Source organism: Atta cephalotes (assembly GCF_000143395.1).
Source record: "Atta cephalotes unplaced genomic scaffold scaffold00062, whole genome shotgun sequence".
NCBI lineage: Eukaryota > Metazoa > Arthropoda > Insecta > Hymenoptera > Formicidae > Atta > Atta cephalotes.
Genome location: NW_012130126.1, coordinates 1136611 through 1151419, shown reverse-complemented (window position 1 = coordinate 1151419; position 14809 = coordinate 1136611). Strand labels below are relative to the sequence as shown.

The 14809-nt window shown below is 31.3% G+C and overlaps 4 protein-coding genes across 4 annotated transcripts in view; 2 read left to right on the top strand and 2 right to left on the bottom strand.

Annotated features, from left to right (window-relative positions):
* Positions 1–684, bottom strand: part of LOC105623684 (ubiquitin-conjugating enzyme E2 N) — a 2816-nt gene extending 2132 nt beyond the window's left edge. The window contains exon 1 of the mRNA XM_012205066.1: positions 629–684. The gene's annotated coding sequence lies outside the window, so the exon portion shown is untranslated. The remainder of the gene's footprint in view (positions 1–628) is intronic.
* Positions 685–2542: 1858 nt separating this feature from the next.
* On the top strand, positions 2543–8353 carry LOC105623683 (putative elongator complex protein 1). The gene is made up of 12 exons (XM_012205065.1): positions 2543–2983; positions 3718–4146; positions 4215–4721; positions 4801–5033; positions 5121–5527; positions 5602–6724; positions 6824–7017; positions 7195–7459; positions 7591–7727; positions 7920–8074; positions 8152–8215; positions 8292–8353. Exons 1-12 carry the CDS (start codon positions 2543–2545, stop codon positions 8351–8353), a joined length of 4017 nt encoding a protein of 1338 aa, XP_012060455.1.
* A 1123-nt stretch (positions 8354–9476) lies between these two features.
* LOC105623682 (G2/mitotic-specific cyclin-B) lies at positions 9477–11916 on the bottom strand. Its single transcript, XM_012205064.1, has 5 exons — positions 11887–11916; positions 10366–10971; positions 10029–10268; positions 9799–9917; positions 9477–9732 (listed from the first exon to the last, which is right to left on the bottom strand). Exons 1-5 carry the CDS (start codon positions 11914–11916, stop codon positions 9477–9479), a joined length of 1251 nt encoding a protein of 416 aa, XP_012060454.1.
* Positions 11917–13409: 1493 nt separating this feature from the next.
* Positions 13410–14758, top strand: LOC105623681 (Down syndrome critical region protein 3 homolog). The gene is made up of 6 exons (XM_012205063.1): positions 13410–13466; positions 13546–13689; positions 13835–14227; positions 14295–14391; positions 14486–14611; positions 14676–14758. Exons 1-6 carry the CDS (start codon positions 13410–13412, stop codon positions 14756–14758), a joined length of 900 nt encoding a protein of 299 aa, XP_012060453.1.
* Positions 14759–14809: the final 51 nt, after the last annotated feature.

Genomic DNA, 14809 nt, shown 5'->3' with positions numbered 1-14809 from the left:
TACGTAACGTACTACGTCACGTACCCGGTACCCGTACCAACGAAGTAAGACTACGTACGTACTACTACTCGTAGTCGTATAGTATAATATATATATATATATATATATATATATATATATATATATATATATATACATACATACATATATATATGCGCGCGAGCAAAGAGGTAAGCATGTGTGTCGCGCAGGTCCATGGTATTCATTACACAAAGTGTCGAGGACGAGACTTCATGGAGACCGCGAGAACATAAAATCCTCTCGGGGACGTCACGGAATAGTTACGGTCGTCATGGAATATAAACGAACGCGCGATAAATTTGGGGGGTGGGGAGCAAATTGGGGCAAAATCCGAGGACTATTTTTCGCGCGAGCGAGAGAGAAAGAGAGACAGGACTGAGGAGCACATGAATCGCGCGCATCCGATTGCATAAACAAAGGGTGCGAGTGTGACGTCGCGCGGCGATCCATTCGGTAAATTCGGTTGTTCCGGCTGGTCATTGTCGGCGCCCCAACGGACATATAACGTATAGCTGCGTATATTAGCGGTGGCTGATACAGGCTGATGTATCTACCATTCGCAAATCGCACTTAAATACGTACGGTATTTCCTACGTAAGAAACTCACGCGAGTCCTCTGGCAGTTTTTTTCCTCGCAACCGCCTCTCTCTCTCTCTCGGCGCCCTATATTCTCCTAGAAACCTCGATTTCGAATCGTTAACACTCGTTCTTCTGGTTAATCCTGCCGCGGCCGCCACCGCCGCCGTCGGCTGTCGTCAATCTCGCAGCCGACTTTCCGGGGAAGGTAGAGAAGGGGGGAAGAGAAGGGGGTTGAGACCCCAACCGGCCGGTGATCCACGGGTGCGTGGCCCGTTCGGAATACTCCGATTGTAGCCACTAATTTAATTTCCACCCGTGCGTGAACGTGATATTGTAGACGGCTGGTGGTTGGTCGGCTCTGGATTGTGAACTTGATCGGTAGACCCCTCACAGTCGCCTCTCGCGATTCATTTTATCACGCTACTTGATGGCGCTGCTTGCTCTCTCTCGTTCTTCCGTTCGTTGATCCGTTTGTCCGTTTGTCTCTCACTCGTAGATACTTGTTATCTATTTGCGCGCACGAGTCAAATCGTCGTTCAGTACGTGATACACTCCTCGTCGATATCCTTTATTTGTCCGTTATCTCGAAGAGCGTCACCGAACGAACGAACTACGAAACCATGAAATTACGAGAGGCTAGAGTGTGATGAGAGCGCGCGTCGACGAGACGGTGCCTTTTCCAAGAGTACATAGAATTACATAGATGGCAAACTGAGCAGTGAGTGTTTAAAGTCACTAGATTATAAAGTATCGTAATTGTGCGTAAAAATGGCCGAAGTGCACACATCTGAAGTACACCAGGATTTACATTGGGTCAATTGGATACAGCTAATCTAACCTAACCTAACACATGTGATGTGTACTTTCGAATTCTTGAACGGTTCTGAACTGTACTTACACATATCTTTCATGAACTTATATGCGCAAAACTTCTACGACAAATAAATCTATATTAGATTAAAGAACATATAAATTGAACATTCATATTCATATAATTAAAAATATATTTCTGGGTTCTTTAATTTCTATTATTCATATGAATTGAGTACATATTCTTTTGTTCATAAATAAACTAATTACAATTAAAAATATTGATTTACTTGACTTCATTTTCCCAAATAGAGCACGTAATATATATTCGAAATGGCCGTTTTCGTGTGAAAATGAATGCGAATTTGTGGTATTTTAATGATTTTATGAGTTTCTCATTCTACAGCTCGTCGATTGGATGCATTCATCTAATTAGCATATTCCATTAAATTTTGAAATAGTAGACCAATCAAATGAAAGAGGGCCATTCCACACAACTTAAATAGCCGCATAACTATATACATAAAAAAAATTACCCAATCACATTTTTGTCATAAAGACAAACGTAAAATACGATTGGATGATTTTCTTTATGCATATGTTTATGCGACTGTGCAAATTTGTGTAGAATGGCCTCTAAACTCTTGCCTCTGATTGGCATATTCCATTAGATCTAAAAATATAGACCAAACAAGAACTTATTGAGCTTGTTCAATGAAGATGTCTTTTCATGCTGCACGAATATCAATTTTGATCACTTGATCTATTTTGATGAAAATGAGCGTCGTAGCATCAAATGAAAACCTAGCCTAATAGTTTTGCGACAAAAGTTGACACGTGATTTTTTTTGTCGCTGAAATGAATAGCTCGTGAAAATGCACCTTTATATGCTATAGCGACATAGCGACATAACCTTTTTCATAACATGTGATGAGGCTAATTACCTTTTATGAACACTTCTAACAAAAATATTCGTATTAACATAAAATGTTTAACTATCTCACACATTCTTTTCGTTAATGTCTTTTCGTTAATGTCAGATTGTATCGAAATCACATCGGGAAGCCATAATAAGAGAACAAAAAGTGAAGACATTAAAATAAATTTGTTACACTATCTATTGATAAGAAACATGAGAAACCTAACGATTCGTCAAGTAAACAGTCGAAATCTCAAATTTATGAAAAACATAAAAACTAATCAAGAAATCTTGAAACGCGTACAATGTGCTATCAATCCAAGTTTCAACGACATATATGTGCTATTGGACGAAAATCTCTCCTTGATATCAAGCGAAAGAAAATTTATTAATGTAAACAATCCTGAATATTCTTTATCCAAAATAGTTGCAATGGATTATTGCGTTGCCCTGCAGGAATTATATTGTGCCTATGAATCAGGTTGTCTTGCTAAAATCGTTATGATGGATGAAACTCATATTGATTATGATATAATACTGTCTGACATCAATTTACAGTGTATGAAATTTAGTCCGGATCATGAAATCATTGCTGCTGTAACAACCACAGGAGTTGTAATCACTATGGTATTAAACTTTCAAGTGATGTCAGAGGTAATTATTTGATTTCAAAAACTTTTATCAGGCTTTATTTGTCACTTTTATTATCATATGTTTATCTTCCATTTATCTTTTTGATGTCCTTATAGTTTTGAGTAAAGTTCTGATCTTTTGGAGACAGGCTGTTCTATGTGGATTTTAGACAAATAATTCTATGTGGATTTCATTACATTTGTAATTTTTATAAGAAATATTTGTAGTTGCTTATCCATCTTTAATTTTTCCCTCATCTCTCTCCAATCCATTCTTGCCAAATCACTGCCTTTCTCCTTTTCTAATCTTTTTCTGAATCTCCATTCTCTTGTATCTGTCCTATCACTTAGCTTGTCTCTGATTTTCTTCCTAATCTGACTTGTATTCTGTAATAACTTATTATGCAATCGTTATGTATTCATTCAAGTTGCAGAATATAGGAATACATATTAAAGAATACAGGACAAATATCCTAGTATCTTCCAATCTATTATTCATCTCATATGTCTATTTTGGATTCCTTCTATTTTCTCCTTCTACTCTAATATTCTACTTCTTATTATCATTCATAATAGTATATTAAATTTTTTTTCTCATTCTTTTTAATATCTCTTTGTGCCATAGATAAAAGGTAAAGTGTTAAATTCTACCTTCCTTCTTATATTTATGATTAGTATAATTTTTTACTATTAATAAATATGGTAAATGTAATAAATTAATTTATATATATGTTAAACTAAATTATAACTTTATAGATGGATTTATATTCAGAAGAATTTGGGCAGAATGAATTTGTTACTGTTGGTTGGGGTAGAAAAGAAACTCAATTTCATGGTTCAGTGGGTAAATCAGCGGCTCAAGCTAAACCGATACACTTGATTCCAAATGAGCTTGATGATGGTCGTATTCGAATCACTTGGCGCGACGATGGTACTTTTTTCGCTATTAGTTTTCTACACAAGGAAACAAAAATTCGAAGATTTAAAATATTCAACAGAGAGGGTATGTTATGCTACACTAGTGAACAAATTAATGGATTGGAGGAATGTATAGCTTGGGGTCCAATGGAACGTCCAATTGCTATACCCCAAATATTAGGCGAGAAATATGTTATTGCATTTTTTGAAAAAAATGGCCTTAAATACTCGGATTTATTGCTTCCTTTTAAGCCACAAGAAGCAAAGGTATATTAAATATATGATTTTTTAAGATATCTTGCAAAAAAAAATTTCATTAAACAGATATTTTATAGGTAAGAGAGCTGCTTTGGTCACCATGTTCAGATATTTTGGCTGTTGTTTGTTATCAATCAAAAACGAATATTACGTTGATACAGTTGTGGACTGAAAATAATGGTCACTGGTATCTTAAACAAACTCTTGTCTTTACTGAGAAGAATCCATTGCTATATGTAACATGGAGTGATAGAATAAATCAATTTGATGAAAAGGAATTGATTTATTTAACAACAAAAGAACTTACTTTCTGTTTATTTAATTGGTGTGTGAATCATAGCAGGGGCAAGACTGTGGATGATAAAGTTGTGATTGGTGTTATTGATGGAAACAATATTTTAGTTACTGGTTTTAAAGATGGAATAATTCCACCGCCAATGGCGCACCAATATTTACATACTTCCGAATCACAAAATGCAATTGTTTTTGCACCAGAAATTAATGACAAGCCATCTTTAATAAACAGTAATGAATTCTGTACTGTTTCATGTAATAATAAGTTGACGTTTTTCAAGCAGATAAAGGTAATTTGTTTTAACAAAAAATAATGATGTATATAGAATTTATTTATCATTGCTTTATGTAATTCATTATATGTTATAGGAATCGTCTACACTGACATATGAAGTTATAAATTCATATAGTATTGATTTTGGCACATTACACGATATCGAATATGATGTATTAAAAATTAAAGATCTACATTATTATACGAATAATTTCTTATGGTTTACAAAAGACATTATATTGTTTTGTACAGTTACAAATAATCATAATCTTTTGTGTGTTTTATCTTTAGATAAAGAAAGTTCTTCAAAGAATTCTCTGGCAATACAGTATGTGGTTTTCCAGATATAAAATATCATACTAGTTTTATAAAATTTGTAAAATATTATTTGTCTTAACTTAAATTTTTTTTACAGGAAAATTCATGTTTTGAATTATCCAATAGAACATATAATTTCTTCTTCCGATGCAAATACAGCTTACATAAAAGCAAAGGAACAAATATTTAAATACACACAGGATGGAAAATTTGAACAAACAAATATAACGTTGAATAAATTATGCGCTCAAATTGAAATTGTAAAAATTAATTCGGACGATGTTATTCTTGCCCTATCTTTAGAAAATAGTTTTTTTATTAACGGAAAGGAAACTGCTAAGAATATTACAAGTTTTTATGTACATTCTGATTTTGTGATTCTCACAACATTGCAACATACATTGGTTTGTGTTCCATTGAACGAAGTTGGTTTAAAGCAACTAAGTGTATATGATTTAACCGTTAAACCTTGGTTAAATACTATGGACAAGATGTCACTTACAGGTGAATACATATTTTGTAATCTCTTTTATTTTGTGTATATCATTACTTTTCTAACTTTAAGTATATTGTTACAGATATATATATAAGACGACTCGAAAAGGATTCTCGTATAATAACAGCGATATTACAAGATTCGAAAGTAATTTTGCAAATGCCTAGAGGAAATCTAGAATGTATACAGCCAAGGGCATTATCATTGCATATATTAAAATTTTATCTCGATAACTGTAATTATTTGACGGCACTCGATATCATGACTAAACAACGTATAAACTTAAACTTAATATACGATCACAATCCACAATTATTTATAGATAACGTAAAAAAATTCGTGGAAGATATTATACAACATAAAAAACTGAATTGGTTGAATCTGTTTTTGTCAGAATTACAAGATGAAAATGTCATCAGTACGATGTACGCGAATTGTTATGTAGATCATACTGTCAAATCTGACATTAAAAGTAACGAAACTAATGATAACGAAATAATTAATAAGGTAGATAAAATCTGTAAATTATTAAGAGATGTTATGGAGAAACATCATGATGCAGATAATTTAATACAACCAATATTGATAAGTTTGGTAAAAAATCAACAAAGACAGGGTTTGGAAAATGCACTTAGTAAAATAAAGCAAGTCAAAATGTTGGAGGAATCACAAAAATTAACGCTACACAAATCTTCCGTATCTGCCTACGAAGCACTTAAGTATTTACTGCATTTTGTAAATATTGATGTATTATATGATACTGCATTAGGCATGTATGATTTTGAACTTGCAATGTTTATAGCGTCTAAATCATCGAAAGACCCCAAAGAATATGTTCCATTCCTGAACAATTTAAAAAAATTAAACACAAATTACATGAAGTATTCTATTAATGTATATCTTAAACGTTATGAATCAGCATTAGAATTTTTATCTAAAGAGCCAGCCAAGTTTGAAGAATGTTTAGATTTCATACATAATCAAAAATTGTATAAGACGGCAATGAAATTGTTTGAGAAAAATACTATACAGCATAAAAAAGTAGCTGCAATTTATGGAGAATATTTATCAAATGAACGGAAATATTTCGAAGCTGGTATGATGTTTTATAGAAGTGGCAATCTTGATAAAGCTTTAGAAAGCTTTAGTATGTCAAGTGATAATTGGGAGGACGTAATCGCCATATTAAAAGAAATGAAATTAAGGTAAAAAAATTTTTTATGTACATGCATGAAAGTCATTCTTTCATTAGAATTAATCGTATTATATATTATCTTAAACTATATAAAAATTAATTTCTTCAGCCCAGTAGATTTACATGAACGTTATAAGATACTAGTTGAACATTTGAAAGCAGGGCGTAAATATGAACACGCAGCTGTAATATTAAAGGAATATTTAAATGACATCGAAGAAGCAGTTGCAGTATTATGTGAAGGAAGAATCTGGAAACATGCAATACGGATAACGATTGATGTTCAACGTTTAGATTTGAATGGTTAGAAAATGGCTAAATATATTTAAATATACTATATAAGTATTAATTATTTATAATATATTTAAATTTCGAAAAGTAATGTGTGGCATACTATCAATTATAAATAATTATATTTATAATGTATTAAAACTATAAGTCAAAATCAAATTACTCTGTCTAAATTCTTTTTTTTTATAGAAACACATATTAAACCTGGAGTGAAGGAACACGCAGAACACGTGATTTCACAATTGAATAAAATGAAGACCGATTTTCTAAATCATAAATCACGCCTTGCTGTAGTAAGAACAGAAATGAAAGCAAAACAAGCACAATTATTATGTGAAAAGATTTATAATGATGAACCAGAATATAATAAAGAAATTCCAGATTCTATTAGTGACACAATCAGTATTGCAGATTCTGTTTCAAGTCGAATATCGCAATTGTCAATATCTTCTAGGTATTTGTAATATACACTATATGCTTTGTGTGTGTGTGTGTGTGTGCGCGTGTGTGTGTGCGTGCGTGTATAGTGTGCGCGCGCGCGCGCGTGCGTGCACATATTAATAAAATAAAAAATGTGTTTTTCAGCAAAAGCTATCGATCAAGTAAGAACCGTAGAAAACAAGCAAGAAAACTTTTAAATTTAAAGCACGGTAGTATGTTTGAAGATTTAGGTTTAATACATGCCCTTTATCAAATTATTAGTAATGCATACAAAGATAGAGGTTTGTTTATAGAAGTAATATAAATTTGTATTATTACATTATTATATATAAATAAAATTCCCAGAGAAGCTCTTTAATTAAATATAATTAAAATAATTTTATTTTTCAAATATATAAAAAATAAATAATATATGCATGCTATTTATTTTTAATATATATATTTTAATTATAATAAAAATAATGTTTCATCAGACGAATGGTACCAATTGGTGCAAGTGCTAATACGATTCGAATTTGATGAAAGTGCAGTAAAAATCTTAGCAGAGGAAAAGGAGTTCTTTGAATTAGTGGAAAATAGTAAATCTGAAATTTGGGACAGATCAGCTCCTACAAGTTTAGCTGATATAGTAAGTAATTAATACAAATAAAAAATATTCCAAGGATTTTCAAATATTACATTTTACATTTTTTGATTTATTTGTAGGAAAAAAGTGCAATTCATACACAAGCACAACTTCAAGAAATTATTGCACCCATTAAATTAATGGGTAAGTACTCACAAAATACAATAGATTTCAATTCTTAATAGATTGAGCATTCATTTGACCTTTAATACTTTTTTAGAACGCTATATAATGTTTCCACCTGAGGCTGATAAACCACCACGCGTGCTAAACATTTTTTAAAAACTTTTCAAAAATAAATTAATATTTTTTAAATGTTGCATTAATGTATGAATGTGAGAAAAAATTTTACTATTACATAATAAATATAAGAAATTAATGCATTACAGATAAATTATAGTAATTTAGCCTTTTATTTACAAAGGTATGTGTATATAGAGTTAGTAATTTAATCTATATTATTATTATAATTAAATTTGCAACTAATAAGGCCTAAATAGCCACTTGTATTCGATCTTAAAGTAAAGTCATGTATATATTAAACATCTAAATTTGGGAGCATTAAAATTTGGATTGCTTAACAATATAAAATTTTATGTTGCTTCAGGCATGCGCAAATACCTATATACTAATTATTTTATATACATATTATAGGATATAGTAATATAAAATGTAAAATCAAAGAACATTTTTTTATCACTATATTGATAAAAATTTCCTAAGTGATATATGGTATCTTCAAAAATGATTACGCCTCACTTTCGTACACAAATTGTATCCAATTTATATTCCAAAATTAACAATCGAAAGACTTAACGATAAACTCTTATACTATTTAAGATAGACATTTGAGAAAATATGGATATAAAAGTATAAGAAAAAAATGAAATATGTCTTAGAATACTCACATATTTTCATATGATGACATCAAAAGTATCTTTGTAGGACTTATATCAAAATTAAAATATTATTATAATCAGCTAGGAATAAAAACTAAAAGCTTTATTTAATATTTCATTATAAAAGATGCGTTTTATGTTTTCCGCTATAATTAGTTTTACTACGGCAGTCCAAAATAAAGTCCATCAGTATTACCCGACTAAATTTTTACTTATAGTAACAAACATTTGTATATAAAACTCTAAATACGTCTTTTTGTTTTCGTACGTGACTAAATCAGAATAGATTTTTCAATAAGAAACTTGTACATGAAATGTTTAACGCATACATTCATCACTTTGTGATAAAGCTTTACTTTATCCTCTATTTATCTTAACTTATTTTTCGATGTTCCATGAACTATAATGTCCATAGTCATATTCATCGATACGTTTAATGTAACAAACATCTTATTGAAAATATCTCGAAATAGCGAGTTCACAAATTCTATTGTTTTATTACAAATTTATGACTTATTGCTTTTTCCTGCAATGGAAAGCATAATTGGCGACTTAAGTTCTGGTCGAATACTAATTTTCATGTGTTTCACATGAACGTACTTCTTCCTTACAGCTTGATATTTACTGTTTTCTGCATTAGTTATTATGGCAGCTATATCATATACTGCAGGTAACACATCGTCCTTGGAGTAAGTACTATAGTATGCAAGAGTATCTGACCAAATAACCTTGCCTTCGTCTTCTTCATCATTACCGATAATTCTAATGAACAAACATTAATCAAAGATGTTAGAGAAATGTATAGCATAAGATGATTTAATTACTTACAAAAATGCTAGGTATATCGCTGCTGCAGCGATGAGACTAGGTGGATAATGACACATTTCATAATAAACCAAGCTTTCCTCGAGAAAATATTTAGCCATCGTGTGATGTACAGGGAGCGCCTTAAAAATCATTTAGACTTTATTTATAAAATTACAGTGTTAGTTATAAATAATATAAATGAGACAATAAAGATAAAAATTTTCGTATATTTATATATATATATATCATACCTTTCCAGCTTTGCTATATCTTCGAAGAAAATGCAGCGGTAATGGTCGCCCGAACGAATAGTCCAAAGTTCTCACAATAAGCATTTCCATATCCAATATATCCATCTTTGAATATGCTTTGTCTGTGATATATACAAAATCACTTATATCTGGCGAATACATTTCTTCATACTTGCTAGCGATAAACATAGCTGTTACACCTACTAGCTGTAATCTCTTCCTATCTATAGATCGAAACAACTAGAAGAACAAAATATACATATAATCATTTAAATGTATGTATATAATTTCTTTGTAAAAGATATTTACTTTTATTACGACATATTATTTGTCTTACTTGTAAGAAACGATCGATAATTGCAATGGTGAGATACAACGTCTCTTGCATCAATCGAAATTGTTGATGTACTTCTACCAACCAATCTACCAATACGCATCTCATCTTAGAGGTGATTTCCTGGCCCGCTAGATATCCCTTTTTAATAGTAAATTTGATTTCTAACGTCCTTAAATATTCATGTATGTCATTAGTATAGAGAGAAACTAGAATAGGATTATTCTTGTCTTGCTCGTCAATATCTTCAAATTTTAATAAATCCGTTGAAAACGAATTCCTCTCTTCTCTCTTTTGACTAACAAGAGCAGCTGGTACATTGACTATGTTGCAAGCATTATTTACATTGGAAGATGATGTTGTTTTTACAATTGGTTTTACGATTTGCACTGGTGGCTTTTCAGGTGGATTTATATTTGGCTTCACAGCTTGCCGCTTCGATACTGGCACTTTCTTTCTTTGTAATAAACTAACCCTATCAATGGGCTCAACGCCTCTCAACGTGTTAACTCTATTACTTATTTCACCTAGTACGGCTCTTTTTCCTTTCGATGGTACAACAACCACCGAAGGTTTTATACTTTTGATATTTTCCTGGTTTACATGGTTCTGAAACAATCACATGTACAAAACAAAATTTTAAAGATAAAATTTAAAAGAATATGATATTCTACCTAGATATGTCTAATGACTTTGATAATTATATACTATTAGTTATAATTTCCTATTCAACAATATAATACAGTTATATTGTTGAATAGGAAAATCAGTGAAAAATTATAACAAAATTATGTTACAGTTATGTTATTGTTTATTGGATAAGTTTTGTGTTTTTAAATAGAAAAAGCAATATATATTCTTATTGAAATTTTTCCTCTTGATATTATACATTAAAATATTAATGAAGCAGCATGTATAAGCAGCATGGAACAGTCTGATAAAGTTATGAGACAATGGTGCAAATTCAAGCTACACATAATTCTTACATTTACATAATGTTTATAAATTAAATAAAGATATTATCCATAAAGCGTATTTTATTCCAGGAACATTCAAGAAAAAAAAATGCTGTATGGAACATCTTCAGAACATAGGGATGTCTTTAATCTCTTATCTTTAATCTCCAATAGTCCCTTTGTACTGAATGGGTAATATCTTTAGTTATAAACAATTTATATGTCGTCGTCGAATGCTAATATGACGCTAATATTATGTCTAAACGCCTTCTATTTCATATATGTAAAAATTTTATAATATTGACAAGAGAGAAACTTTCACGTATTATTCTGCTAGATTTATTTCAACAAAAATTATCTTTGAGGAATTTTCATAAGATCCAAAATTATTGGGAGATTAAGAGATGACTGGTATTGAAATCTCGAGGTCACAATCGAGGTGGCATTTAAGCGTGCGAGGGGGCATTTAAAGATGTCAGGCGTTAGGACAACTGTTGGACCGTTGATACCCGTCCATTATCAATAGGAAGGATTTTTCCGCGCTTACAAATTGTAATCTCGTGCTCACCGTGATAACGGTCCGATTTCTTGTCGCCATAGTCAGTCACAATCGCGCAGAGAGGCCCTTGTTTCCGTTGCAGACACAAATCTCTGTCCCTTCCTTTGAGAAGTAAGTCGCTACAGGAGATCAAGTCTGTTTCAACTCTCGCAAGTAACGACTTTGTCGATTTGAATTTGTTAGTGCAGGAAGCCGGCGCAGAAGAAAGTGCGCGCCTGCGCAGCAAGAATTATATTAGGCGCTGCACCGCGCCGTGTCTATATAAGCTTACCCGACCTGTCATTCCTTCATTGGTCGAATCATCTCGGAGTAATAAAATTCCCTTTGATACTTTTATAATTTGCTCGTAAAAGTTTAATAAGCAGCTTGAAAGTTGTCAAAGAATGAAGTGGTGGTTTTCTGCAACAAAAACGATTAAAAAATGTAGAGACGTGAGAAAGCAGATGCGTTTGAGCTATACTTTATTAGCTATACTTTATTAAACGCGCGAAAAAAATAACAAAAAGAAATATAAATTATCTTTTCTATATGAAGAGAAATTATTATTAATATTACTTTGTAATCATTTCACTTCACCTTTTATCTTTGCTTTTCAAAACAAAAATTGTATATATCTTTAGATGTAGTATATCCAAATATTTTCAATTTATTTTATTTTTGAATCAGTTCTACATATAAAATAATAGTGGTTATATTTTATAATTTATGATTATATGATATATTTTGGACATCACAAGTTCTCCCTACAAGAATTCCGTATAGGTACTGAAAAGTTGTTGCAAGTGTAATTATTTTTTATGCTACGTAAATATCGATTTCGTATATCGATCTATATATTGAAATGTTCATCATAAAGATCATCAATCGCAAACACTTTATATTTATTCATTTCGACACTTTTCTTGAGATTGTAACATTTGTGAATAACAACTTGTCCAGAATCAATCAAATGCTGTATATTCTGGTTGCGTTCGGTTCTGGTGCTTACACGCTATAAGCTTCATTATATTCATAATTTGCAGAAGGAAAATAGAATGAAGCTTATAGCATGTGAGCATACAACGAATAATCCATGATCAAAGTAAATATACAGAAACAGTTTACTATATATATATGTATATATATATATATATATATATAATATATATATATAAATTACATTAATTACTGTGTACACATATAAATTATATTAATTACAATATATTATATTTTTTACAAAGCGAGACAGACGTCTTGACTCGCATAGCTGTCACTCTCACACCCTCATAACTTATCAGCTTGTCTACGAACAGCTGATCGTAAGTCACGATTCATATCGATTTGATGCTTTTCGAAATTTTAAAAACTCGTGTACATATATGGTTCAGCAGTGATTATTTATCTTCTTTTTGGCATTGAACATATGGAATAAAATATATGGAATTGATATATATATTGATTAATCACTTAACGGCGTGTAATTTCTCGTAACAGATGAGTTGATACCTTTGGTATTCTTTGACAAGTGTCAAAAAAAAGGGATCATCCGCAAAATGTCTATCAATATAGACATAAAATTGAAACGCGCGAGTAAAATATATCACGAAGGGGTTGGTTTTTTATTTTAGTTTTTTATTTTCTTGTTAAATTGTGGATATTTGAAATGAAAATTGAGGTTATATATTGCAGGAGGTAGTTGCTGGCCTGATACAGTTAAAAACTAATTCAGACGTGAAGCACGATGGTATATTTCTCACTATGGAAGGCTCGGTGAATTTGCAGCTTAGTTCCAAGAACGTCGGCATTTTCGAAGCATTTTATAATTCCGTTAAAGTAAGTACTTTGATGTATATATAAATATTGATATGAGGGAACTACTTATTTTATTACTTATTTTAATTTTAATTTTTGTTTTTTTCTCTTAATGTAAATATAGCAGAGACTAATTTTTTATTGCATAAATTATAATTATTTTCAGCCGATACAATTAGTACAATATACACTAGATGTTGCTCCATCTGGAAAGATTCCTAGTGGTAAGACAGAAATACCATTTGAATTGCCATTAAAGCCAAGAGGAAACAAATCTCTTTACGAAACGTATCATGGTGTTTTTGTGAATATACAATACCTGATACGCTGTGATATAAAAAGAAGTTTCCTCGCAAAAGATGTCAGCAAGTCATTGGAGTTTATAGTCGAGGATAAAGCAAGTGCTAAAGTGGAGAAGGATCATAGTAAGATCGTGTTCTTCAAAATAATGCCAGAGTCTCTGCAAAATAGTCGGGACAGGCCTAATGTAACAAGATTTTGCATTTCGGGAAGATTAGACTCTTTGTATTGCAAACTCTCTGAACCCTTGACAGGAGAAGTATGTAACTTTTTTCCATTTATTAATATCAGAATATTGCATTTTTATCTATTATTTGTACGTACAGGTAGTGATCGAACAATGCGAGGCTGTTATAAAGTCTATAGAATTACAGTTAGTGAGGGTGGAAACTTGTGGATGTGCGGAAGGATACTCTAGAGATGGTAAAAAAAATAATTGTGCGGCGAATCCATGTAAAAATGGATACGTTGCAATAACTGTTAATAAATCAAGATTTATAAGATTGTATTTTTGCAGCGACGGAGATACAAAATATACAAATCGGGGAGGGCAATGCTTGCACAAATCTTGCTATTCCAATCTACATGATATTTCCAAGATTATTTACATGCCCTACTTTAAGCACAAGCAACTTCAAAGTTGGTAAGAATATTATGCATTAAAACAAAAATGTGAATTACAGGGTTATAATTTAATATTTTTCCAGAATTTGAAGTAAATCTTATCGTTGTGTTTGAAGATGATTATTTGGTCACTGAGAACTTTCCTATCATACTCTCACGATACTAAAAGTTAAGGAAATAAAAACATTTTGTATAAAACAGTATGTTCGTATATATA

Excerpts from the sequence above, each read along its gene's own strand:
- LOC105623682 (XM_012205064.1), bottom strand. The coding sequence starts at position 11,916 with ATGGCGACAAGAAATCGGACCGTTATCACG. Across the intron at positions 9,918-10,028 it reads GATATAGCAAAGCTGGAAAG|GCGCTCCCTGTACATCACAC; the intron begins GTATGATATATA and ends ATGATTTTTAAG. Across the intron at positions 9,733-9,798 it reads GCGATATACCTAGCATTTTT|AATTATCGGTAATGATGAAG; the intron begins GTAAGTAATTAA and ends TTTGTTCATTAG.
- LOC105623681 (XM_012205063.1), top strand. The coding sequence starts at position 13,410 with ATGTCTATCAATATAGACATAAAATTGAAACGCGCGAGTAAAATATAT. Across the intron at positions 13,467-13,545 it reads GTAAAATATATCACGAAGGG|GAGGTAGTTGCTGGCCTGAT; the intron begins GTTGGTTTTTTA and ends TATATATTGCAG. Across the intron at positions 14,228-14,294 it reads CTGAACCCTTGACAGGAGAA|GTAGTGATCGAACAATGCGA; the intron begins GTATGTAACTTT and ends TTGTACGTACAG.
- LOC105623683 (XM_012205065.1), top strand. The coding sequence starts at position 2,543 with ATGAGAAACCTAACGATTCGTCAAGTAAACAGTCGAAATCTCAAATTT. Across the intron at positions 4,722-4,800 it reads CGTTTTTCAAGCAGATAAAG|GAATCGTCTACACTGACATA; the intron begins GTAATTTGTTTT and ends TATATGTTATAG. Across the intron at positions 5,034-5,120 it reads AAGAATTCTCTGGCAATACA|GAAAATTCATGTTTTGAATT; the intron begins GTATGTGGTTTT and ends TTTTTTTTACAG.